We start from the raw sequence: 26,171 nt of genomic DNA, 5'->3' as shown, positions 1-26,171 counted from the left end.
CAGTTGCACATTTTTTCATGCTTACGCAAAGCGTTTTGAGAATTTATTCTCATAGTCAAGTGCAAATGTTTACATAAGTATTTTTTGTGGTGTCTTCATTTGCGTTGTTCTGTGTCTCTTGCACTGCAGTCATCTCTTTGAGCTTATCAGATACTACGCCTCCTCAGCTATGCAGGAAATCATACACACGCAAACTATCATTCCGATTGTTTGTGAAACATACTTATGTACATTTTGCACTTGACAACGAGAATAAATTCTCTGAAAACTTCTCGCTAAACACGAAAAAATACATAACTACTGCTGTTCTCAAACCAAAAACATTTGAGCAATGCAAAGTGAGCAAAGGTGTCAACTAGCATTATAAGTGGTCAAACAGTGAAACACACTACATATAGTTTGACAATGGTGTATGACGATCACAACAACATGACCCTCCAGGGAGTTCACCACTCTTTAGTGAGTTTGTGCTTAGATAACACAGGGGCCCAGCCTTTGCAGCACCTCTTCCCTTCCATGCTGCATGTCTATCCTCTTGCTATTCTTTTTCCTCTCCCTTGGGGAACATGTCTGGAATATTTTTAGGAATGCATTCTGCATTTTCAGTACCCTGACACCAGAACAGTCCCTCCACTGTCTCCCCCCCCCCCCCTCCCCTCCCCTCTCCTATCTTCCCTCTGCTTCCGCATTTGACGTTCCTCTTTTTCTTCTTCCTCTCTGCATGCTCCTGAAGGCCAGCCCATACGTCTGACGTGTAACAGGTGACTGGCTAACATGTAACTCCCAGTCCCAAGTAGACAGGTAGGGTTCACACATAATCCCTGGTACAGGCCAGGCCCAGGGAGGGGCGACTGACTGAATTAAGAATACCTTCCCAAACTGCCAATTGGTCCCTCTATCAGGTGTGACCTGAGGTGTGAACAATCACCTAAGATGGGTGAGTCTGTCTCTGAGCGTGGGATCCAGTTGGAAGGAGTGTGCCATCAGAGACACTGGTAATCATGGAGGATTTTCGCATAATGAGCCAAACTACTTCTTCTCAGTCAATGTCTACTAAAAGTAAACAGAATGAGACTAAACCATTCAAAGACTCTCCCAGTTGCACCTCGGTTCCTCATGGTTTCGCATACTGGAGATGGTCAGTCCTTTGCTACAGTTAATCCATTTTTTATTATTGAGAAAGATGTTGATGCAATTGCCAGCCATGTGAAATCCTACTCTCGTCTATGCAATGGCACTTTGACTTTGGAGACTACTTGTGATTCTCACGTACACCAACTGCTTGCAGCTTCACTCCTCCATGGCTATCCTGGTCATGTCGAGGCTTATCGAATGCTAAATTCTTTGCACGGTGTTATTTACATTAGGCTACTCGATGGTCTGACCAAGACATAATTCAAAACTATGTGACTGATCATGGCTCACTGCAGTTGATCGACTGATGAAAAAGGTAGATGTATCCTTAGTGCCCACACACACTCTTTTTCTCACTTTTGGTAGAGTAGTGCTTCCATCACAGATCAAAGTAGGCTATGATGTTATCATTGTCCCATCATACATTCTGAACCTGATACGCTGCTACCAGTGTCATCATTACAACAACGCTTGACTGTGCTGTTGACACCTGGAAAAATTTGTAACTTGTGATAGGGGTGCTCACAAGAGTGATTGTCCACCTCCTTCTCCCCGTTGTATCAATTGCAATGATGACCATGCAGCCTCGTCCCGAGATTGTCTGATGTATCTCAGTGAGTGGGCCGCCCAGGAGATCTGGGTGATGGAAAAAGTGCCTTACCCTGTTGCTTGCAACTTGCTGGCTAGGGGAAACCCTGCATTTCCACTTAAAGTACTGTTCTTGCTACATTTCGCTCCACAAAGGACATGGCCACACAGACATGCAACTTTAAATTCAGTACCGTGGTTGTAAAATTGCCCAGTGTCACGATAGCATCCCTGTCTTCTTCTCCTCCAGCTGTGCAACGAGCCACCAAATTTTCGTCTGAAGTGGTGAAAACATCTGCTACACAACCGGCAGGCCAGGAAGTACAGAAGGTACATTCACGTAAAGACTTTTTACATCCCTCCAACATACAAACATCTGAATCGTCATCTGCCAACAGCAAAGGCTTCAAGAAATCAAATAAGGGCACTGGGTCTTCTCCTTCACCAACTCGGAGATCCTCTTCAATGGTGCTACCACGTGATACCCTCACCCGGCCAACCTCTGTGTCACTGGTGTGCCTTGCCAACCGTTTTTCTGCCCTTGACTCTGCAGACGGACAGAAAGAGAATGACAATACCTCTGTAGATCTCATGGAGCAGGCTCCTCCAGCCTCTGTGCCATATAGCAGTGAGTCTTTGAAGGCTGGCGTTAGGCACCTGCCAAGGTGACACCCCTTCATTTTTCCCTCTTCCTCCTTATTCGTAATAACTCTCCTTCAGTGGAACGCTCGTGACCTTAGATCCAATAAGGAGGAATATGGCTGCTCTTGAAATTACAGCAGCCACTTGTTCTCTGCCTCCAGGAAACAAAATTGTGTCTCAAGATCGCTTTGACCTTTCACATTTCTTTCCTGTCCGCTTTGACCTTCCCCCCCAAGGACATCATTCCATATCATGGGGGAGTTATTCTGCTCATCTGGGATGACATTCATAGTCAAACCATTTCCATAAATATCCGGCTGCACACTTTTGCAGTCTGCATTTTCCTTCTTCTCTTCACCTTTTCCCTTTGTATGTTTACATCCCCCCGGCCTCCAGTGTTACTAGGGCAGACTTCTTCCAGCTTGTTCGGCTACTCCGTCACCCCTTTTTGTTGGGTGGAGACTTTAATGCGCACCATCCCCTCTGAGGCTCTCCCAGAACCTATCAGAGAGGTGCCCTATTGGCTGACCTTCTCAATCAACTCAACCTCATCTGCCTTAACACTGGAGCATCCACATTTCTTTCAGACTTCATATACAATATTCTCATTTGGACCTCTCATTCTGCACTGCCCAGCTTGCCCGTCATCTCGAGTGGTCCGACACATACTCGAGCAACCATTTCCCATGTGCTATCCGTTTGCTGACTCTGACGGCACCTAAGTGCAAACCCAAATGGAAGTTTTTCAAAGGAGACTGGAAGCTTTACTCCTCCCTGGCGACCTTCAACGAACAACTTTTCCCCAGTTGTGTTGACCAGATAGAGTACCTTACCAATGTTATCTTTACTGCTGCAGAACCCTTCATTCCTCGCCCTTCATCTTTACCGTGCTGTGTCCCAGTCCTTTGATGCAATGAGGTTTGTCATTCCTCGCCCTTCATCTTTACCGTGCTGTGTCCCAGCCCACTGAGGTTTGCTGCGACACATTTCACATGGACTAGTTCTCCGTGTTTTTAACTGCCATCCTGCAATGGCAAACTGTATTCGACATAAACAGTTGCATGCACAGTGTCGTCGTGTTCTTTGGGATAGCAAAAGAGCTAGCTGGGTTTCATTTACTAGTTCTTTTACCTGTTCCATTCCCTCTTCCGTCATTTGGGCCAACCTCCGACAGCTCTCTGGGATCAAGGTTCATTCCCCAATTTCCAGCCTGACCATAGCAGATGATGACATAGTGGACTATATTGCTATCACATATACCTCGGGCCGCTATTTTGTTGAGATTTTGAGCTCCACCCACTATCACCATGCCTTCCTCCATCGGAAACGAGTGGAAGAGGCTCAGGTGATACCATTCTCTTCTCAGAATCGTGAGTGCTACAATGCCGATTTTAATATGAGGGAGGTAGATCATGGTGGTGTGGGTTCCTGTAGTCATGTCCTAGTTCATGAACCACGGGCAACGTATGAGTGGCCAAGTAAGTGGTCCCGACAGTCGGGATACCAGTTACTTTGGAATAAGGCTGGGCATCTCGGACATATTCTGAGTCGTGGTCACCTTTGTGCTCATACGGCAAAGATTACCAAATCCACCGGTTAGTCCCTCAGCCGTTAGGGGTAAAACCCAATGGGACTCGGGGCAAGTAAGGCTAACAACCTGCTTCCCTGGTACTTTAAATATGATGCTGGCAACAATCAGAGCAAAATGCCTCGGACCTTTGGAGGTGACGGAGTCCCACCTCTAACTGACAAACCAGGGACTCCTAAGATACGACTTGGCAAACAAATGGTAATGAGATGGGGAGCTATTAATATCAATGGGGGCTACTCTTGGAAGAAGGTAGAGCTGGTAGAGGCTGCAAGTAAGATGGGGCTGGACGTTTTAGCTGTTAGTGACATTCGGGTAAGGGGTGAGAAAGAAGAAGAAGTGGGAGAATACAAGGTCTACTTGTCAGGAGTCAAAGCAGGAATGGCACAATGGGGTGTAGGGCTTTACATCAGGAAAGAAATTGAACCCAGCGTAGTTGCAATAAGGTATGTAAACGAACGACTGATGTGGATAGATTTGACAGTGTCTAACAAGAAAATTAGGATTGTGTCAGTATATTCGCATTGTGAAGGGACTGATCAAGATAAGATGGATAGTTTTTATGAGGCACTCAGTGATGTAGTTGTTAGAGTAAAGGACAAGGACAGTGTTCTGCTCATGGGTGATTTTAACGCCAGGATTGGAAATCGAACAGAAGGGTATGAAAAGGTTATGGGTAAATTTGGAGAGGATATGGAGGCCAACACAAACGGGCAGCAACTCTTGGATTTCTGTGCCAGTATGGGCTTAGTAATCACAAACTCCTTTTTTAAACATAAGAACATTCACTGGTATACGTGGGAAAGCAGGGGAACCAGATCTGTCATTGACTATATAATAACAGATCAGGAATTCAGGAAGGCTGTGAGGGACACACGTGTATTCAGGGGATTCTTTGATGACACTGATCATTATTTAATCTGCAGTGAAATTGGGATTGCGAGGCCGAAAGTGCAGGAGGTCAGGTCCATATGTAGGAGGATAAGAGTGGAGAAACTTCAGGATAAGGAAATCAGGCACAAGTACATAACAGCGATCTCAGAAAGGTACCAGTTAGTTGAATGTAGTCAATTACAGTCATTGGATAAGGAATGGACAAGGTACAGGGACACAGTACTAGAAGTGGCTAAAGAATGTCTTGGAACAGTGGTGTGTAAAAGTAGGAGGAAGCAAACAGCTTGGTGGAATGACACAGTCAAGGCAGCCTGTAAAAGGAAAAAGAAGGCATATAAAAAATGGCTACATACTAGAATTCAGGTAGACAGAGAAAGTTATGTTGAAGAAAGAAACAAAGCCAAACAGATAATTGCAGCATCCAAGAAGAAATCTTGGGAAGACTTTGGAAACAGGTTGGAGACATTGGGTCAAGCTGCTGGAAAACCATTCTGGAGTGTAATTAGCAGTCTTCGAAAGGGAGGTAAGAAGGAAATGACAAGTATTTTGGACAGGTCAGGAAAACTGCTGGTGAATCCTGTGGATGCCTTGGGCAGATGGAGGGAATATTTTGAAGAGTTGCTCAATGTAGGTGAAAATACGATCAGTAATGTTTCAGATTTCGAGGTAAAATGGGATAGGAATGATGATGGAAATAGGATCACGTTTGAGGAAGTGGAGAAAATGGTCAATAGATTGCAGTGCAATAAAGCAGCTGGGGTGAATGAAATTAAGTCGGAACTCATCAAGTACAGTGGAATGTCAGGTCTTAAATGGCTACACAGGATAATTGAAATGGCCTGGGAGTCGGGACAGGTTCCATCAGACTGGACAAAAGCAGTAATCACACCAATCTTTAAACATGGAAACAGAAAAGATTGTAACAACTACAGAGGTATCTCTTTAATCAGCGTTGTGGGTAAAATCTTCTCAGGTATTGTTGAAAGGAATGTGCGAGTATTAGTTGAGGACCAATTGGATGAAAATCAGTGTGAGTTTAGGCCTCTTAGAGGACCAGATCTTTAGCTTACAGCAAATAATGGAGAAGTGTTATGAGTGGAACAGGGAATTGTATCTAGGCTTTATAGATCTAGAAAAGGCATATGACCGGGTTCCTAGGAGGAAGTTATTGTCTGTTCTACGAGATTATGGAATAGGAGGCAAACTTTTGCAAGCAATTAAAGGTCTTTACATGGATAGTCAGGCAGCAGTTAGAGTTGACGGTAAACTGAGTTCATGGTTCAGAGTAGTTTCAGGGGTAAGACAAGGCTGCAACCTGTCTCCACTGTTGTTCGTATTATTTATGGATCATATGTTGAAAACAATAGACTGGCTGGGTGAGATTAAGATATGTGAACACAAAATAAGCAGTCTTGCATATGCGGATGACTTAGTTGTGATGGCAGATTCGATTGAAAGTTTGCAGAGTAATATTTCAGAGCAGATCAGAAATGTAAGGACTATGGTATGAAGATTAGCATCTCCAAAACGAAAGTAATGTCAGTGGGAAAGAAATATAAACGGATTGAGTGCCAAATAGGAGGAACGAAGTTAGAACAGGTGGACGGTTTCAAGTACTTAGGATGAATATTCTCACAGGATGGCAACATAGTGAAAGAACTGGAAGTGAGGTGTAGCAAGGCTAATGCAGTGAGCGCTCAGCTACGATCTACTCTCTTCTGCAAGAAGGAAGTCAGTACCAAGACTAAGTTATCTGTGCACCGTTCAATCTTTCGACCAACTTTGTTGTATGGGAGCGAAAGCTGGGTGGATTCAGGTTACCTTATCAATAAGGTTGAGGTTACGGATATGAAAGTAGCTAGGATGATTGCAGGTACTAGTAGATGGGAACAATGGCAGGAGGGTGTCCACAATGAGGAAATCAAAGAAAAACTGGGAATGAACTCTATAGATGTAGCAGTCAGGGCGAACAGGCTTAGATGGTGGGGTCATGTTACACGCATGGGAGAAGCAAGGTTACCCAAGAGACTCATGGGTTCAGCAGTAGAGGGTAGGAGGAGTCGGGGCAGACCAAGGAGAAGGTACCTGGATTCGGTTAAGAATGATTTTGAAGTAATAGGTTTAACATCAGAAGAGGCACCAATGTTAGCACTGAATAGGGGATCATGGAGGAATTTTATAAGGGGGGCTATGCTCCAGACTGAACGCTGAAAGGCATAATCAGTCTTAAATGATGATGATGATGATGATGATGATGATGGAGGTAGATCATGTTCTTCCTTCATTCCAATTGTCTGCCCCATGGCTGGACGATGTTCACATTCTGGTGTTGCAGCACCTTTCTCTTGTGGGCAAGCACTTTCTCCTTCATACATACAATCGCATCTGGGGCAGAGGGCACATTTCCCAGATGCTGGCATAAAGCCATTGTCTGACGTACAGCTATTGTCATACCCACACCTAAGTCCGCTGATGACAAACACCTTCTTCTAGCTACTGCCCCATTTCTCTCACCAGCTGTGTTTGCAAGGTGATGGAATGTATGATTCATGCCCAGCTGGTATGGTAGCTCGAGTCTCATAATTTATTAACCACAGCACAATAGGGATTTCAGGTTCGCCGTTTTGCAGTGGTCACTTTGTCAACACGCCATGAACAGTTTACTGTGGAAATACCATAAAGTGTCCACCTTTTTTTTTCCAGAGAAAGCTGGAGGACTGGTGTCCTCTGTACTCTCTACAAGTGGGGCTTCCGAGGCTGTCAGCCCACTTCCTTCAGGAATTTTTGAAAGACAGTGTTTTCAAGATACATATGGGTCCTGCCTTTCAGACACCTTTATCCAGAAAAACTGTGTGCTTCAGGGTTCCGTCCAGAGTTTCATTTATGCATCTGCATGTCCATCCATCTTACACTGTGCCAATACAATCCACCACTGAGGCATCCGCTTGGTCACTGGCACTGTTTACTCTAGCCCAGTTGGGAGTCTGTAAGCAGGAACTGCCAAACTCTCACTGTCATACCGATGTGAAGCTTTCCTCAGCAGATATGCATGCCGTTTGTCTGCCATGCCTGGCCACCCATGCAATGCCTCCTCCTTCGATGTCCCCTTTGATCACTAGTACGGGATGAGTACCTCTTCTCTGTTACCTCCTAGAGTTTGCTTTTAGCTATTGCTCCATTAGCTTAACTTCAAACTACCTGCCACTTTCCCGATGGGTGTCAACCCTTCACTTGCCTTGCCTTTGTGCAGCAGCCTGTGTTCATCTTGGACTACATTCACTTCCTAAAGACACTACTCCAGACTTGCTCTATTGCGGTAAGTTTCTCCACCTTCGCACAGAACTTCGCAATAGTACCTTCGTGTATACTGATGGTTCTCGGAATGACCGTGGTGTCGGGTGTGCCTTTGTCATTGGCACCGACGATTTTTGGTATCAGCTTCTGAAACACCTCAGTATTTACAGAAGAGCTCTTAGCTCTATATCTGGCCAGGCAGTAAATCTGGCAACAATGGCTTTTCAATTGCATCATTTGCTCCAACTCTCTCAGTGTCCTTCAAAGCCTCAGTGTGCTGTACACTGTCCGCCCCTTAGTGCAACAGGTCCAAGAAAGCATTCACTTGCTAACTCTTGATTTAGCAACTGTGCTGGTTATGTGAGTTCCTGGTCACATTGGTCTGACAGGAAACGAGGCCACTAATGCTGCTGCCAACGCTGCAGTCCTCATACTTCAGCCTGCTAGTTCTTCCATTCCCTCCGATGATCTCTGTGTTGCCATCTGTCAGCAGATGGTGTCACTTTGCCATCACCACTGGTCTTCCCTTTATGGGAGCAAGCTCTGGCGAATTAAACCTCTTCCTGCAGCTTGGCCAACATCCTCTCAGCTCTCTCGCCGCTAGGACATAATTTTACCTAAAGTCTATTCACCGAGAGCTGGGACGAAACATAAACAGTGTCACGTGAGCGACTACGCTCGTTTCCAGATAAAGCATTCAGTGTTCACGTGATACGTAGGGGTGTGGAAAATCCTTGGCACACGCTCTGCAGCTGGCGGCGTTCGGCTGGCTGCTGAGCTGTCACAGCGGACCGTGAGAAACCTGGGCAACAATGTACGAAATAAATTTAACAATAATGTTAAAATAATGCTAAACTGAGTTCATTCTGTCGAAGCAGATTTATTTTCATTCAGGTTGCTAACAAAACGCCCCATTCAAACACAATTAATTGTTAATTTTAATAACAATACCAGTAATAATAATGATAAAGGACGAAACAAGGGTCACTCTGTTAAACTTGAACTGTTTTCATTGAGGTTTATAACAAACCGCTCCTCTCTCTCCTCTATAATGCAGTCTAATTTCCACATATGAGTTTCCACTTTTTCTACGACATGGAGGAAGTACTTGTTCCAATCCTCTGCAGTCACTGTTCTTACTGCTTCTTCTAGCAGTACTTTAACTTCCGTCATTTTGTATGTTTTGTTTCTCGCTGCAACATAGCCTTTGATTCTGGCCCACACTAACTCGATGGCGTTTAATTCACAGTGGTACGGAGGAATTCTGAGAACAGTTCTCCCTCCATTCTTCGCCATTTCATCTATTGCATATTCGTTGTGCGCTGTTCTGTGATTTTTAACTATATCTAAAAGTTCTTTCTTCAACATACGACTTCAAAATCAATGTTTTTAGATTTTAGCCACTCTGATATTTCGTGCATATTGGAATTTGCATTGGGAACTTTTTCTTTTCTCTGGGAAAGGTACGGCGTGTTACCAAGAACAATAAGTGCATTTTCCTGAAGCCGAGGAAGAACATCTTGAAATCACTTCTTGAAGGGTTCGGCGCACATCTCCACATGATAATCTCCACTTTTCTTGGATTTGAAAGTCCACAAACATCCTTCAACGAACCCTGCTTTGCTGCCAATGTGTGCGATAATCAGACGTTTCCCTTTACCTGATGGGCCCTTCCCCTGCAGAGGAATGCTTGTTTTGAGGAATTTATAGTGTCATCTACCCAAATGTAACTTCGGGTATGTCCTGCGTTCACCCACGTCTCGTCCAAATAGTAAGTGGGTCTGCCTTCATCTCTCAACCGTTTAATGGTTCGAAGATAACGCCGCCTCCATAAAATGATGTCATCCCTGTCTATTAGCATGCTATCGTGCCCATGCTGGACATATTTGAAATTCATTTCTCTCAATAACTTATAAAATGTAGTTCTACGAAAATTGCCCAGATCTGCATCTTCGTTCACGACTGTAAGCACTTTGTCAATTGTTGGCAATTCGTTACGAAAAAAAAAAAAAAATCTTGTACTTTCCTTCGTATCACATTTCTATCGAAGTCATCAACACTTTCAGAAAGTTTCTGTCGTAATTTTCCTTTCTTGGGAGACTTCAAAGAGTGTGTGGCCATGTACTCATTTATCACATGATACGCTGAACATCCAACACCTGTAGCAGCAGCTGTTTTCGAAACAATGTCACTCGTAGACTGCTCTGGATGTAACAGTTCCATTTTATACACATTAAGCACCATGTGCTTCTCAGAAGAACTTAATGATTTCTTCTCTGCTCGCTTCTTTGGTGGACTCAGAACTGACACGTCGACCTCGCTTGCTGAATCCGTGGATGACATAATGAGGACAGCTGTATGTGATGCTAATGAAATAAGTGAATGTATAAAATAAGAAACCATGCAATGCTATTGGATGCGCACATAAACAGTGAACGCTCAGCGTGACTACAAACACATATACTTACTCTAATAATCAACAACTAGTCTTTCAAGCATCTTTACAGATGAACTTAAGATATCCTGAAATCACCGCTGTACAACACCCACTAATGAGCTCACACCTGCAACTGAGACAGCCATACTGACTGAGCGCCACGCCTGCGAACCGCACAATGCATCGCTCATAAAGGACAAACGGTTGCACCCATCGCATTTGAACAAACTCCAAAATTAAATTAAAACCTTTCTGAAACTTTTCTCGCTTACACCCCCACAAAAAAATTTAAAGGGGAAAAGTTTGTCGCTTACTATATTTCTGATGATGATTTGGTAAAAGTTCTGCATCACACGTGAGATTTTAATTTATTACTTCACTATTACTGACTCTACTGGGCAGAAAATTTGCAGACGTCATCAACATATAGTACTGAAGGCAATTATACAATTATTTTGCTGTGCGACACACAGTTTAGGAGATATGGCGTGATAAATATAGAGTAATGCGAAAAAACAACTTTTCCTGAAAGCTTAAATATTTCTCTTTTTCAGGGACAATAAATTTTAATCTAATGTAAAAAAAAGGTGTCTGAAGGCAGTTCTCGGATCAATTTATCATGTTCAGGTGCCAAATTATAAAAAACACGACTTTCATTTTTTAATTTCTGATGCCCCTGCCTTGTACACCCCTCGATGGCAGTGCTGTGGTCACGCGCCTTGCCGTGTTTACAGTACATCTCTTGTTTCGGTGAATGGAGTATAGGTTGCATATTGGGCACTGTCTTTTTAGTGATCGCCATTTGTTTTAGCCATTTCTTGATGGAATCCCCTTTTTTTAACCACTTATGTTCTAATTCATGTTTGCTGTCTGAGTTTCTGCTGTTTTAGTGAATGATATACACGGTGTCGACCACATTTTATTTTTTATCCGTTATAGCAATATGTTGGAACACACGAGGCAATACTGACCCTAAAGACTTATCTCAGAAGACAAGTTAAGGAAAGGCATTTGTGGACTTAGAGAGGGCTGTTGACAATGGTGACTGGAATACTCTCTTTCAAATTCTGAAGGTGGCAGGGTAAAACATAGGGAGCGAAAGGCTATTTACAATTTGTACAGAAACCAAATGGCAGTTATAAGTTGAGAGGCACAAAAGGGAAGCAGTCGTTGAGAAGGGAGTGACACAGGGTTGTAGCCTATCTCCAATGTTATTCAATCTATATACTCAGCAAGCAGTACAGGAAACAAAAGAAAAATTTGGAATAGGAATTAAAATCCATGGCAAAGAAATAAAAACCTTGAGGTTTGCCGATGCCATTGTAATTCTGTCAGAGACAGTAAAGGACTTTGAAGAGCAGCTGAATGGAATGGACAGGGTCTTGAAAGGAGGGTGTACATCAACAAAAGGAAAATGAGGATAATGGAATGCATTGAATTAAATCAGGTGATGCTGAGGGAATTAGATTAGGAAATGATGCACTTAAAGTAATAAACGAGTTTTGCTATTTGGGAAGCAAAATAACTGATGATGGTCGAAGTGGGGAGGATATAAAATCTAGACTGTCTCTGGCAAAGAAAGTGTTTCTGATGAAGAGAAATTTATTAACATCAAGTATAAATTTAAGTGTCAGAAGGTTCTTTTTTTTTTCTAACGTATTTGTATGGAGTGAGCCATGTATGGAAGTGAAACATGGACAATAACTAGTTTAGACAAGAAGAGAATAGAAGCTTTTGAAATGTGGCGCTACAGAAGAATGCTGAAGATTAGATGGGTAGATCACATAACTGATGAGGAGGTACTAAGTGTAATTGGGGAGAAGAGGAATTTGTGGCACAACTTGGCTAGAAGAAGGGATCAGTCAGTAGGGCACGTACTGAGGCATCAAGGGATCACCAATTTAGTATTGGAGGGACACATGGAGGATAAAATTTGGAGAGGGAGACTAAGAGATGAATACACTAAGCAGATTCAGAAGGATGTAGGTTGCAGTAGTTATTTGGAGATGGATGAGGCTCACACAGGATAGCGTAATTAGGAGACCTCAGTCTCTGGACTGAAGACCACAACAACAACAGCAATATGGCGAAGGACATTTAATCTTTAGTTATAACTGAATGACCATTTATTCTTTTCTCCCATTTTTGTTTATTCTACACACAACTGTAAACAATTTCCTATCAACGATCTTTAAGTCTATGAAATACCCATGGAAAAAAGTGATAAACATAGAAAGTTATTCACAGTTATAGCCCCTACGTGACTTTTAGAACACACTCTGGACAATAAAAACGATTATTTAAATGACCATTAGAAACAAATTATCTACATACTCATACAATGTTAAGTTATGATAAAATACTAACCAAATAATCTAAGAAGATGAGCAGCACCATACAACTTGCTCATTGGTGTATCAGGATTAGCTTGAAGAAGCTGCAACATTATAAAACAATGGTCATTGTTTATAAGCAACAAAAACAATCAATTATTACAAACAACAAAAACAATCAATTATTACAAAATTATTTGACTGAATGGGTAAAAAAATCTACTCACCAAGCATGACAGAACACACACATAAAAGATGGTTGTTCTGCCGCCGCTTGGTGAGTAGATTTTTTATCTATCCAATTAAATGGTCAGTGTTTCATTTACATCTTTACAATCAAAGATATTGCTATGAGAAATAACTAATTATTTTGATCTGTCTTTTACTAATCTGTCTTTTACTAATGAATTCTTGGGGAATACCATATTTTTAAAAAAATTAATAAATAAATGTACTTGCATGAGTAGGGCTAAAAATTATAATGTTCTTTAATGTTAACACTGATCATGTATAAACTAATCATGTAGACACTCATTCAAATGCTCTAAGGAACATGTAACTAACTAGCTACATAACTACCTACTGACCTACCTACCTAATACTGAAAACATGACAAGATGTAAAGGAAACAGTAATGAACCAGACAGAACATGCCATATGGCTAACTGACAATGCTGACTCATACAAATAACACAACACATTTTTTTCTGAAAGCAGGTCGGTTTTATTCAGGATTTCAATGCAATGTATTAATCCCCACTCTTTAGGTTACAAAATTCTATTTTTCAGCATAATCTCTCTTCAATGCTTTGGCCTAATGCCCTCTTACTGGGAGCCCTATATGCCCACATGGTACCAGTCTACTGATTGATGTTGAAGACAACATCTTGCTATATCAATAACCTCCCCATCATCCATGTACTGCTTCCCATGGAGTGCATCCTTCATTGGGCCAAACAGATGGAAGTCAGAAGGTGCAAGGTACTGACAATAGGGTGTATGAGGAAGAACAGTCCAATGAAATTTTGTGTGTTCCTCTTGGGAGGGGGAGGGGGGGGGGGCAGTGTGGTGGGCACAGACTTGTGTGAGACCTTACGTTGTCGTGGAGGAAAAGTCCATTCGCATTTTTGTGGCAACGAACATGCTGAAGTCATATGTTCAGCTTCCTGTGAGTAGCACAATACACTTCAGAGTTGACTGTTGCACCATGAGGGAGGAAATCAAACAGAATAAGCCATTCAGAGTCCCAGAAGAACATTGCATTGACTTTACCAGCTGAGGGTGTGGCTTTTCTTTGGAGGAGAGGTGGTGTGGTGCCACTCCCTGGATTGCTTGTTTCCGGTTCAAAGTGATAAACCCATGTTTCATTGCCTGTGACAATGTTTGACAAAAAATTGTCACAATCAGCCTCGTAACACACAAGCAGTTCCGCACACGTGGTCCTTTGTTGCTCTTTATGGTCTTCTGTTACGCTACAAGGAACCCAGCGGACACACACCTCTGAGTACCCCAACTAGTAGATGAGTGTGGCAGCACTACCAAGAGAGTCGTCCAACTGCACGGTGACTTGCCTGATTGTGATCTGTTCATCACCACAAATTAGAGTGACCACAAGTTCCAACACTGCAGGAGTCACAGCTGTGTGCTTGGACAGGTTTGTGTGATTTGTTGCAGTGATGACATACACCTTGCCCCATGACTCACCATGCTTTTGTTCACAGTCAGGTCTCTGTAGATATTTTGCAAGCACTTAGGAATATCTGTGATGCTCTGGTTTTCCGTCAGAAGAAACTTGATGACAGCTCTCTGCTTGGAATGCACCTCCATTAAAGACACTGCTTTGAAGGCTACATATAGCATGGCATCTTTTAGAACTTCATGAAACTACAGGGTCTGAAGTGAGAATATTCCATGTTCTCTCACAACAAAATCTGTTCACTTTTTCACCCAAAATTGTCTGATAAAAAATGCCTCTTTTATTTACATCTATGAAGAACTAAACATACTTCCCATACATACAATTCTTAGTAACCTTTGAAACTAGAGGTTATGCACCTGAGAATATAACTTTCCTAACTACAGCTCCCTTTGCAGGAAAGAGCAGGGGATACCATTTACACAAAAATAATGAGAGAGAGAGAAAAAATTTTGAATGAAAATATGAACAAACCATTCAATGCAAGAGTAAACAATAGGTTACTTCTCCACAGTGGATTTGAGTATACTGTGCAATACTTATCACGGTATCAGAAATTATTTTGGACTCTAACAGTTTGGTTAGTAGACATCAAAATGGTAACACTGTTGACAGTAGCTTGATATGTAAAATTTTACGCAAGTATGAACAGAATACCACAGAGAGATGACATCGACATAAATACAAGTTAATCAATGTAAACTTCGGATGCAAGATTTAAAGGTTGCCCTGCCAACAAGATAAGTGGCACACGAGAGATCCAAATAATGTGGAGTAGTTTCTGCATGTTTGCGGAGATAAATAATTTGTTTGAAAGTTGAAATGAGTTTTCATACACCAATGTAATTCCGTATCATATGAGGTCATGTTGAACTGAGAAAAGGCGAACTTATTTTTCCAGGGACCTAACTGTCTGCATTTTAGTTTAAATTCTTAAATTTCTTGCACATATGTGTATCTAGTAGTTACAGTTCCTTGCTTTAATAACTGTCTAGTGTATAGCTATGATGTCTTCAGTATAGACAGGGACTGTGATTACTGTGTTCAGATGCGAACTGAGTTGGCGACCCTTTGCTCACAGCTCCAGGCAGAGCTGGCTTCAACCACACAGGTTATGGATGCTGCCAATAGGTATCGCTATGGGAGGCCAGATGTGGGGCTCCAAGAGATGTCCAGTACATACCACGTCTCCTGATTGATCTACTGCTGTGACTGCCCTGGCTCTACCCACACTGAGGTTGACCCCTTACCCGTGGTCGAGTGGGAGGTTATTTCGAGGTGTGGCAGGCAGTGAAAGACTTTCCACCCTGAAATGTGGAGGGCGATTATAAGACCTCCCCAGTTTACCTGACAAAATGGTTTCAGGCACTATCTGTGGCTGATACAGATCCTGAGCCAGATGCAGTTGCTTGCCCTGTTTTAGAAGCCTTCAAGGTCTGGGAATTCATAGAGGGGTGGAGGGGGGCATTACCGGTAGATGAGAGCCCAACAATGTTGGGCTCATAATGAGACCTCATAGGCATATGAGTGCCAAGGAAGGGGAGAAATCCAGTGTGGACTCCACGTGCATACCAGAAGCAGCCATCCCAGATGCGGAAAATGAGCTTCCGGATGTGTTGAAGAGCATAAGGTACAGCCAACTACAGGTGGTGGCTCATGTTGGAACTATTGGTGTGTGTTTTGGAGCAGAACAAATTCTCTCTGGTTTTGGAAAGCTGTTTGAATTGGTAAAGACCACCAGTCTTATTTGAGAGATGAAGGCAGATTCACCAACTGTAGCACCAATGGCATGACTGATTGCAGACCCTTGGTACAGAGCTAAGTAGAGTGTCTGAATCAGAGGTTCAAATGGTTATGCGATCGTGTTGGCTCCAGATTCCTTGATTTGCACAATAGAATGGTAGGGTACCAAATTCCACTTAAGAGGTGAGGGGTCCTTTATACACGAGAGGTGGCTATGTGGGTAGAGGAGACTGTATTGTGTGGATTGGGTGGTTTTCTAGGTTAGAGGGTCTCTGGAAAGTACAGAAATGGCTACAATCTCAAAGACTGCAGGACACACACAGGATGATAGCAATCACTAATATTGTAGCTTTAAACTATTGTAGCTGTGCTGGAAAAAGCACCAGAGCTCCAAGCACTAATACAAAGCACTAAGCTAAGTACTGGTAGGTGGCTAAAGCCAGAGGTAATACTTGCTGAAATTTTTACAAAGGACCTAATGGTGTTTGGAAATGACATTTTAAATACAAATGGTGGTAGCATGTTTGTTGCTGTTAGATGTAGTTTGTCCTGTAGTGAAATTGAAGAATGAAGTTCCTTTTGAGTTAGTATGGGTAGAGGTTATACTTGACAACAGGAATAAATTAATAATTGGTTCCTTTTATCACCTGCCCGATCCAGATGATACAGTTGCTGAACAGTTAAAAAAAAACTTGAGTGTGATTTCAACTAGGTGTCCCGCTCATACAATTACACTCGGTGATGACTTCAATCTAACCTCAATATGTTGGTAAAAATACATGTTCCATATCGGTGGTAGGTACAGAATATTGTCAGAAATTGTACTAAGCGGTTTCTTCAAAAAGTATTGTGAACAATTAATTCAGGAGCCCACTCGAGGCATAAATGGTTGCAAAGACATACCTGACCTCTTGGCAACAAATAATCTTGAGCAAATAGGGGCCATCATGAGAGATATATGGGGCTCAACGACCACAAGGTCGTTGTAGCGAGACTGGATAGCACATCATCTAAACCCACCAAAAATAAATATAAAATATATCTACTTAAAAAAGCAGATTAAAATTCACTTAACCCCTTCCTAAGATACAGTCTCCACTCCTTCCCAACTATGACATTTATCTCATTGTAAGACGAGGTGTCCCCCCCCCCCCCCCCCCCAATCATCATTTGAAAAATACAGGATCATCTTATATTCACAGATCACGGATTAAACTATTGCTGCTGAGGCTAACATATTTACATTGTTTAATACACCATATAGGCATTGTCTTACATTCACAGATGAAGTTTTAGCTATTGAGTGAACCTGTAGATTTATTTTGAAGAATTTAGAGGAGCATGGCTGGGTAAATGATATCCGCCTTCGAACAGGTTCAAGCTCTCCTGATACAACGAAGTGCTCAATACTGTATCAACGTCCTCGAACAATCACTTGACATTTGACTTGTATGGTATCAGTGCAAGGGATATCCAAGAAACTATGAACTAATCACTTCCAGTCTATTGCTCTGCTTAAAATTTGATAATTTTGTGAAACACAGGAGGAAATAGCACCAAATTTTATCTTCCAACAAACTATTGTCTATTTGAATAGGTTTACAACAAAAGTCCTCATATATTAGGGATACTGTGTACGAACAACATGTTGCTTTTTAAGTATAGGTAACAGTCAAGAGGGGAGATGTTATCTTTCAAAAACATTACTTAATTCTGAATCCAGATCAATATTTTATTTGATTATAAGAGACTGTACTGATTTACTAAGTGTGTTGCAAATGAAGTTTGGTCACTGCTCATGTATTAGAATACTGGATAAAAACATTACCAGGTCTTAATCAGCTTTAGAACATGATGCTGACATTCACATGAAACAAGGAGGAAAATTTATTGAGAATGAAATATCTAACAGATGAAATAAATCATAATAAACTGACTGTAATTGTTGTTGCAAGAATAAATTACAGCGGCAAACCCGTAGTGGAGATAGTACAGATAGAAGTAAGTAGATGGTGGGACGAGCTCAAGTTCGAGAGCTGTACTGAATTGTGATTGTGATCTTTTATTTATGTATTAATTTCTGTTGTTACATATGACTTGCACCCTAGAAGATATTGCAGTCAGAGTTTCACACTTGTTCAAGCATGGCACTATGGAAGAGTTGGAGGGGGAATTGATATCAGCTTGGCTGAGAACTAGTCGAGTGCAGGACAGGGAGTAGCGAGCGGACAGCGAATTAGGCCATGCTGCCAACCATGGGAATCTACATAGCGTAGTTTGGCTTCTTATGAACATCTACCACATTTAAAATTGAGTTTGTCTGAATCTATTTGTAGTCAGAATAATTGAATTGACCTTAAAATTGGACATATACTGTAGTGCCTCGAGAATTTTGATGCAAATTCTAGAGACCCTCGGCTTTCCACCGTATCGAACACCTGATATTTTACATACAAGAGAGTGAAAGATGGGAGAGGGTCTACCTCACAGATGTGTATCAAGAGAGTGCTACAATGTGGACAAGGAAAAAATAGAAACGGTTGCTACGATCGAAGAACTGAAAGAAGATAGCCCCAAAGACAGGAAACACTTCCCATCCCCCTTTCCCCAGGATCCCTACTTCGCCAGTACTTGAATGAAAAGCCAGAGGAGGTATGATGATAAACGTTTCCTGCAGAGCATACATTCTCACCTTCACTTTTGAAGTCCCCGAAGAAAGATCTTAGCAATTCCTGTGCATCGGCAAATGGTGGAGAATCAGGTGCACTTGTCTGCAAGGGTTGTTTGAAAGGTGTGGTGTGTGTGTGTGTGTGTGTGTGTGTGTGTGTAGTGTAGTGTTAGCCATGTTTGTACTTACACTACCCACCCCTTTCAAAATCGATATCAACCAGCCCCATACAAGGTGTTTATAAATGAGTATCGGGGTTTTAACGCTTTATAATATTTATTATATTAAACTTACAGTTATAAATGATATGTCAAATGAAAGAGCAACTAAAAAAAAAAAGGTTCACATGGCTCTGAGCACTATGGGACTTAACATCTGAGGTCATCAGTCCCCTAGAACTTAGAACTACTTAAACCTAACTAACCTAAGGACATCACTGACATCCATGCCTGAGGCAGGATTTGAACCTGCGCCTGAAGCGCCTAGAACCGCTCGGCCACACCGGCCGGCCAAACTCACACAGTTTTACCAAGAACCTTATAAATGTTCAATGTGTCTGTTAGAAAACTTTGATCCAACGGCATTATGTCACTGGATAGACCGTAACCGTGGACTTTTTGTAGCAAGCGGCAGTGTGGAACTGAGTCGAACGCCTTTCGAAAGTCGAGAAATATGTCATCAACCTGGGAGCCAGTATCTAGAACCTGCTGTATATCACGCACAAAGAGGGCCAGTTGTGTCTCTCATGACCACTGTTTCCTAAAATCATGCTGGCTTCTGCAGATGAGCTTCTCAGAGTCATTACTTTTTCGCCAGTCGTCCTGTTTGTCTTTCCCGTGTCACTCATTTCTGTAGTGTTGCAGGTAGCCAGCATGAACACTTCTCTCTTGTTGCACCACTTGTGGGCAAGAATTGCGTCAGTTGACATAGACTCAACTTCTCCTTCTTTCAGTTTCTTTTTTAGCTTCGGAAAGTTGCACCTGTTCCTACGTACAGTACTGCATGCTGCTGTTCTCTGGTTGTGAAGCCAGAGGAACAAGGCTGAACTTGTATACCAATCGTCAACATACAGGGATGTCCACGTTCAAGATATGGCTTCATTAGTATTGCCACAATATCACCAGATTTCCCCAAATTATGGACTTCAATTTCTGTTGTTGTGTCTGCGTATACAATGAAATCTTAGACATGTCCAGTTTTACAGCTGCACAACACAAATGTTTTGATTCCAAATCTAATTCGTTTCGAAGGACTGTGTTGTTTAAAAGATAAGCGGCCTTTGAACAATAATAGGCTTTCATCGACAAAGAGTTGTCTGCATGGAATAAATGGACTGCGGAACGTCACACGAACTGCATCAATTATTTTCCTAATTTTAAACAAACTGTCATCTCCACAATTGGCTGAGTTGTCACTAAAATGCAACATTCTCAAAAGTAACATAAAACGGTCACGGGACATAACTTTGTCAAACATTGGAGTACTCAGAAGTACATCTCTGGACCAATATTCCTTTATTCTCAACTTTTTAACAGGAGCCATGAGGAGCCAAATACCAATGAAGCTATACATTTCCTCAAAACCTGTATCTTTCGGATCGATAGTCGAGAACAAACAGATTTCGACGTATTTGCCATGGTGAAAGTGAAAAATCGGTTCGTTTAAAGTGCTATAAATTTCAACAGATCTTCTGATAGAAATAGCATAAAAAAGGATAGAATGCTTGAATCAGGCGCTAGTTGGCAATTATGTCGTGAAGATGAGTCATCAAATGCATGAAGTGCTGGACTGAAATCATGTTTTTGCCAATCAGATTTCTCATTCTCACTATGGCGTGGCCTCTTACGGATCGACTCGTCTTCACTTTCAGAATCTGAAGAAGAACGGTCCTGGTGAGCTCTACTAGGTGAAGTACATGGAGGTGTATTACTACAAGATTCTTCTAATGAATCTTCATCGTCCCTACATTCATTGAAGATGCCACACTCACTGTCACTGTCACTCCTTGTCAGTATCTCCAGTATCTCTTCGTCAGTGCAACGACACTGATGTGCTGTTTGTCTGTAGAACTCAAAAGCGACAGCACTCTAAAAATCCTGATGAAATGGCAGATAGCTAAACAACACCGAAGCAGAATGCAGAAAATCACATGAACCAGCTAGTACAAATGTCAAACAGCAACTGTGAAATCCGTTGCAGAGTGTTTCTCAGATAGCAGGGACAGCGGAACAGAACAATAATAGGGTACATCAATCCCAGGGAGTACATACGACAAAAGAACTTGCGACGGGCTGGCATGCAGCCCTGAGCGTCTATTGGTGTCCAGAGGCAGTTGAACCGGCTGCGGTATAAGCCGTCATTAGGACTCAAGTACCGGCCAGGCCGCGCAGTGAATGCTGTCTGCAGGGCCCATGGGAAAGCCCACTTCAGCAGCGAACAGAGTCCACAGGCCCCACGGCAGCGTGGAGTGCCGCGGCATAGCGTGTCTGCAGTACTCAAAGGGTTAAGTACTTTTACAATAAATTCAGTTCCAGACATCTCTCAAAGTTCTTGCAAGTCCACCATCAGAATCTCAAGAGAGTAAGTAAGTATCTTTTTCTTTTCTTATAACATAATTCAACTGTTCCCAGTAATGACTGGCGTAGCACCGTTACGGAGTAAGACGCGCTTGCTCTTTGTGCCGGGCATATAGCTTCTGTGACGAGTGCGGCAACTACTCTAAACTGAAGGAAACACTTCATGGCATTTGCTTCAGAACTGCTACAAATTCGTTGGGCAATAGACCACGCCGCTCGAACTGTTGTTAAAATTACAATCCTCATAATAAGGTATGACAAATCAGAGAGCTTCTAGAGAAAGACTCAAGAGTTTATTTTTCCCACACATTGTTAAGAAAGTGGAATGATAGACAAAAATAATATGAAAGTGGTTCAAAGAACCTTCTGCCAGGCATGTTAGTGTGAATTGCTGAATAGCCATGTAGATAAAGAAGATATCACTTGCACAGTGGTTATAAATGACTGGTTTGAAATTATCCAAAGAAATTGTTTTTGTACGTTTGGTGGAAAAACAAACGCTGTTAAAAACATGTAAAAACACCATGTTTGCAAGAGCTGTTCATAGATGCCAACAGAGAAAATAATGCAAGGTACTATATTGAGGACAGAATAGTCATATCCTGAGCGTGAAAAGAAAAGTCCTAGTAAATTGTGTCTGAAAACAGACAGTGTATTCTGTGTTTCAAACAATGTATTAGGTCACCAAATACTGTAGGCATCATGCAGGGGGGTGATGGTGAGGGGGGGGGGAGTGCCAACTTCAGTGAAGTTTTACCCTGACCTGCTGGAGGTCGAATGACCCTCTTGGAAAAGTGGGCAATATATACAAAGTGAGGTGTTCGCTCTAAGAAATGGAGTGCACACTCGCTGTGATTGTACTGCTTTTCAGAGATAACAGATTTGTACCTGGACTGTTGATGACCAGCAACCACTGCTGATCTCACAGCAATTACAGCACAAATGTTGTACTTTAAAAGTTAGCCGAGGCCAGCACCAACCCATTTGCTGGAAGCTGGTCTACATGTAAGGGTGCTGGTCACCAGGCTTCCTTTCACTTCTCATTGTACAGTTATCTCTGATATTGTAGCAAAACACGCAACTGTGGTAACGAGTGGCAACAAGTTATATTTACAAAGGCAAGATCAAAAGTTTTTAGCCTGGTACAGAGATGTCACCCTTATCAATAAAATTAAGTTTCTATTATAGTGACACATTTTGTATAATAATGTAAGTAAGGTGTAAATATTACCACATTTACTCAATTATAACATGAGATTTTTCCTACAGTCATCATTAAAAAACTACTGCGTCATCTTATACTGACATATTGAACTACTGCTTGTTTAATAGATTGATACAGGTGTTGACTTACATTTACTGGTGAAGCTTGGGCTATTGAGATCACATGCAGATCTATTTGGAAGGTTAGGTAGGGCAAATGAGACTAATGCTCTAACAGATTCAAGATTCCACGTTACACCAAAGTGCTCGATACAGTATAGACCTTGCTCAGTCATGTGACATTTGTCTAGCACGGCATTAGTGCAAGGTATACGCGAGTAACTATGCACTAGCCAATACGACAATCTACTGCTCTGCTTAAAATTCAACAATTTTGCGAAACACTGGAGGTCATAGAATTTAATGCTATTATCTTACAAACTATTGCCACATTTGAACAGGAATGCAGTAAGTTCTCGTACATGTATAGATACTTTACACAAACATTTAAGGTGCTTGTTATATAAAGTTAACACTGAAAGGCGAAAATGTTGTCCTTCAAAAAACATAACTTGACTCCGAATGCAAGTCAATATTTTATTATGAGATGTAGTAATGATTTACCAAGTGGGTTGCAAATGAGAAATTCGGTTGCTGTTAATGTCTTGGATTAAAGGGTAAAAACAGTACCACCTTTTAACCAGCTTCAGAATGAGATGGACAATCAGATGGAACAAGAAAGAAAATTAATCCACAGTTAAATTTCTAACAAACAAAATAAATCATATTAAATTGGCTATAATTGTTATCACGAGAACAAATTACAGCGGCAAGACCCAGTGTGGAGATAGTAGCAACAGACATCACCAGACCTCAAGATGAGCGAAAGTTGAGAATTTTACTGTCTCACGATTGGGATCATTTATGTAATATTAGTTAGTGTTGTTCCACATGACCTGCACCTTAGAAGATACTGCAGTCAGTGTTTCACAGTTGCTCAGCACAGCATCACAGAAGGGTTGGAGGGGGAACAGTGATACCGGCTTGCTTGAGAACTAGGATGGGTGCGGGGAGGGACATAGTGAACAGGCAGCAAATTGCATCATGCTGCCAACTACAGGAACCTATATCAATGCAGTTTGCCTGAATCCATTTGAACTGACTTTAAAATTGGACAAATACACAGACTGGTACACATTTCTGCAGGAGAAAGTAAAAGTATAGATAGAGGTCAGTGGCATGTATTGCTAATAGGATGATGGTGATTATTAAAAATAGTGATACCATAGATGACAGACTTAATAAGCAAAAAAGGTCATGTAGTCAAAAATTAATGCAAATTATTTCTCTGTCCAGTGATGTGGAAAGATTGTTCAATTAATGTAACGGATATCAATGTTAATGTTTCATTAAGATGCTGTTCCAGCATAACGACAAGTGCCAGCACAAAGATGAAGGAGGCAAGAGCAGAGAAGGCTTTGAGATGACATCAGCCAATAGTTCGCTGACTAGGACCGCACCACGACAGGAGCGGCCTCTAGCCGACGAGAATATAAGCACCGCTCCTGGCAACCTCGGCCGGACAGTAGAAGACGGACACTAGTAGAGCTGTTACTTGCGACCCATATCCATTACTAGCATGGATATTGTATATAGCAAAGGACACTGTTTGCATGTTGCCCACCATTTGTGACACCACTGTAAACCAAAGTTAAGTACTCCAGAATGAGATTTTCACTCTGCAGCGGAGTGTGCGCTGATATGAAACTTCCTGGCAGATTAAAACTGTGTGCCCGAGTTCGAGTCTCGGTCGGGCACACAGTTTTAATCTGCCAGGAAGTTTCAAAGTTAAGTACTGTCAATCTACTTTATTGTAATACAAACCATTAATGTGAATTGCTGTATAGCTATCTGAGGTAGCAGCATCGAGTGGGCAGGATCCCACATTGGCAATGAGTTGCAAACAAATCTCGAACCTGACGACCATGGAATTTTCGTTTTTTTGTTTGCTGGCACCTTAATTCTCTCTTGTCTTGCAGGGGCGTTTAGTCACTTTAACAGTTTCTTTTGCTAATCAGTGTTTTCAGGTGGGGGTTGCTGAAATTTACTTTGCTTTTGTCCTTGCTTGCCTTGTCTGTTTGTTGCATTTGTCTCTTCCAAAATGCCCACCCCACCTGTCCCACTCCCTGCTCAGGCACCACAGCCAAAGTGTTAGTTGCAATGCAGTTAATGCAGATGTTTCAGTTCCAGATGCAGCAAATCTCCACCCTGCTCAACACGGTGCAGAACCTACTAGCCAACGCTGCACGCCCAATGGAACAAGCGCCACCTACAGCAACACCTACTGCTATAACGCCTCTTCGACTGTTTCGTGAACAAGTGGAGGAATGGCTCAGGTGGTTGTCCCAATTTGTAGTCCACATCCTCACTCACCATGTACCAGGTACTGTAAAAAGCCATTATTTCTTATCCGCAGTAGGAAGTGTAGTGTTCCACTTTATCAACAAACTTTTCCCGTTCTCGGAACATAATTTGCCTGCCATGTATTGCTCGTATACGCGATCAGTGACATTTACAGTGCTACAATCACACAATGGTCAGAACATATTTGGTATTGATTCTTCTGATTTGTTTGGCTTTAACATTGAGGCCTATGTGTTGTCAGTGTCTGCATTCCACGCAAAAGTCAGTGTAGCTCGCTTGCTAAAAGACTTCCTGGAACTCTTTTCTGAAGGTTTAGGCAAGGCTCTCAATTTTGTAGCACATATTACTCTGGAAGACAATGCTCAGCCAAAATTTTGCCAGGCCAGAACTGTTCCCATTGCATTACGGGACAAAGTCGCAGATGAACTTAAAGAATTGCAAGATAGCAGAGGAATTGCGCCAATATCAGCTAGTCAATGTGCAAGTCCACTGGTTTTGCTCCCAAAACCTTCATGTCGCATTTGCCTCGGTGTTGACTTTAGGTCTATGGTCAACCCACAAACTGTCATTGATACTTATCCATTGCCACGCCCAGAGGATCTCATGCACAGATTAGGAGCGGAACACGACTTTTCAAAAATTGATTTGTGCGAAGCATATCTTCAAATATTGCTTGATGAAGAATCTCAAAAAGTGTGTGTTGTGAATACTCATTTGAATTTGTTTAAATATTTGTGTTTGCCTTTTATCAGTGCTTCTGCACCCTCCATTTTCCATTATGATCACAAATCGCAAGATTATCACCTAATGGGGGAGTGTGATACACTGTGTGTTCATAACGAGGCATAATTTTTTAATACCTTCCTCACCCATTCCCCTTAGATTCTCTAAGCTTTCTCAGTTACTTTTGTTAACACTAACCAAAAACAAGAGACCAATGAAGATTTTCAG

The 26,171-nt window shown here is 42.0% G+C and overlaps 1 protein-coding gene across 2 annotated transcripts in view; it reads right to left on the bottom strand.

The window, feature by feature from the left end:
* LOC124794642 (mortality factor 4-like protein 1) overlaps positions 1 to 26,171 on the bottom strand; it is a 138,404-nt gene that overhangs the window by 23,135 nt on the left and 89,098 nt on the right. For both annotated transcript variants that reach the window (XM_047258160.1, XM_047258159.1), the window contains one exon: positions 12,945 to 13,014. In XM_047258160.1, the coding sequence (XP_047114116.1) occupies positions 12,945 to 13,014 (70 nt within the window). The remainder of the gene's footprint in view (positions 1 to 12,944; positions 13,015 to 26,171) is intronic.

Source organism: Schistocerca piceifrons, chromosome 4, assembly GCF_021461385.2.
Source record: "Schistocerca piceifrons isolate TAMUIC-IGC-003096 chromosome 4, iqSchPice1.1, whole genome shotgun sequence".
NCBI lineage: Eukaryota > Metazoa > Arthropoda > Insecta > Orthoptera > Acrididae > Schistocerca > Schistocerca piceifrons.
Note: the sequence above shows the minus strand (reverse complement) of the source record. Positions and strands in the feature narration are given on the sequence as shown.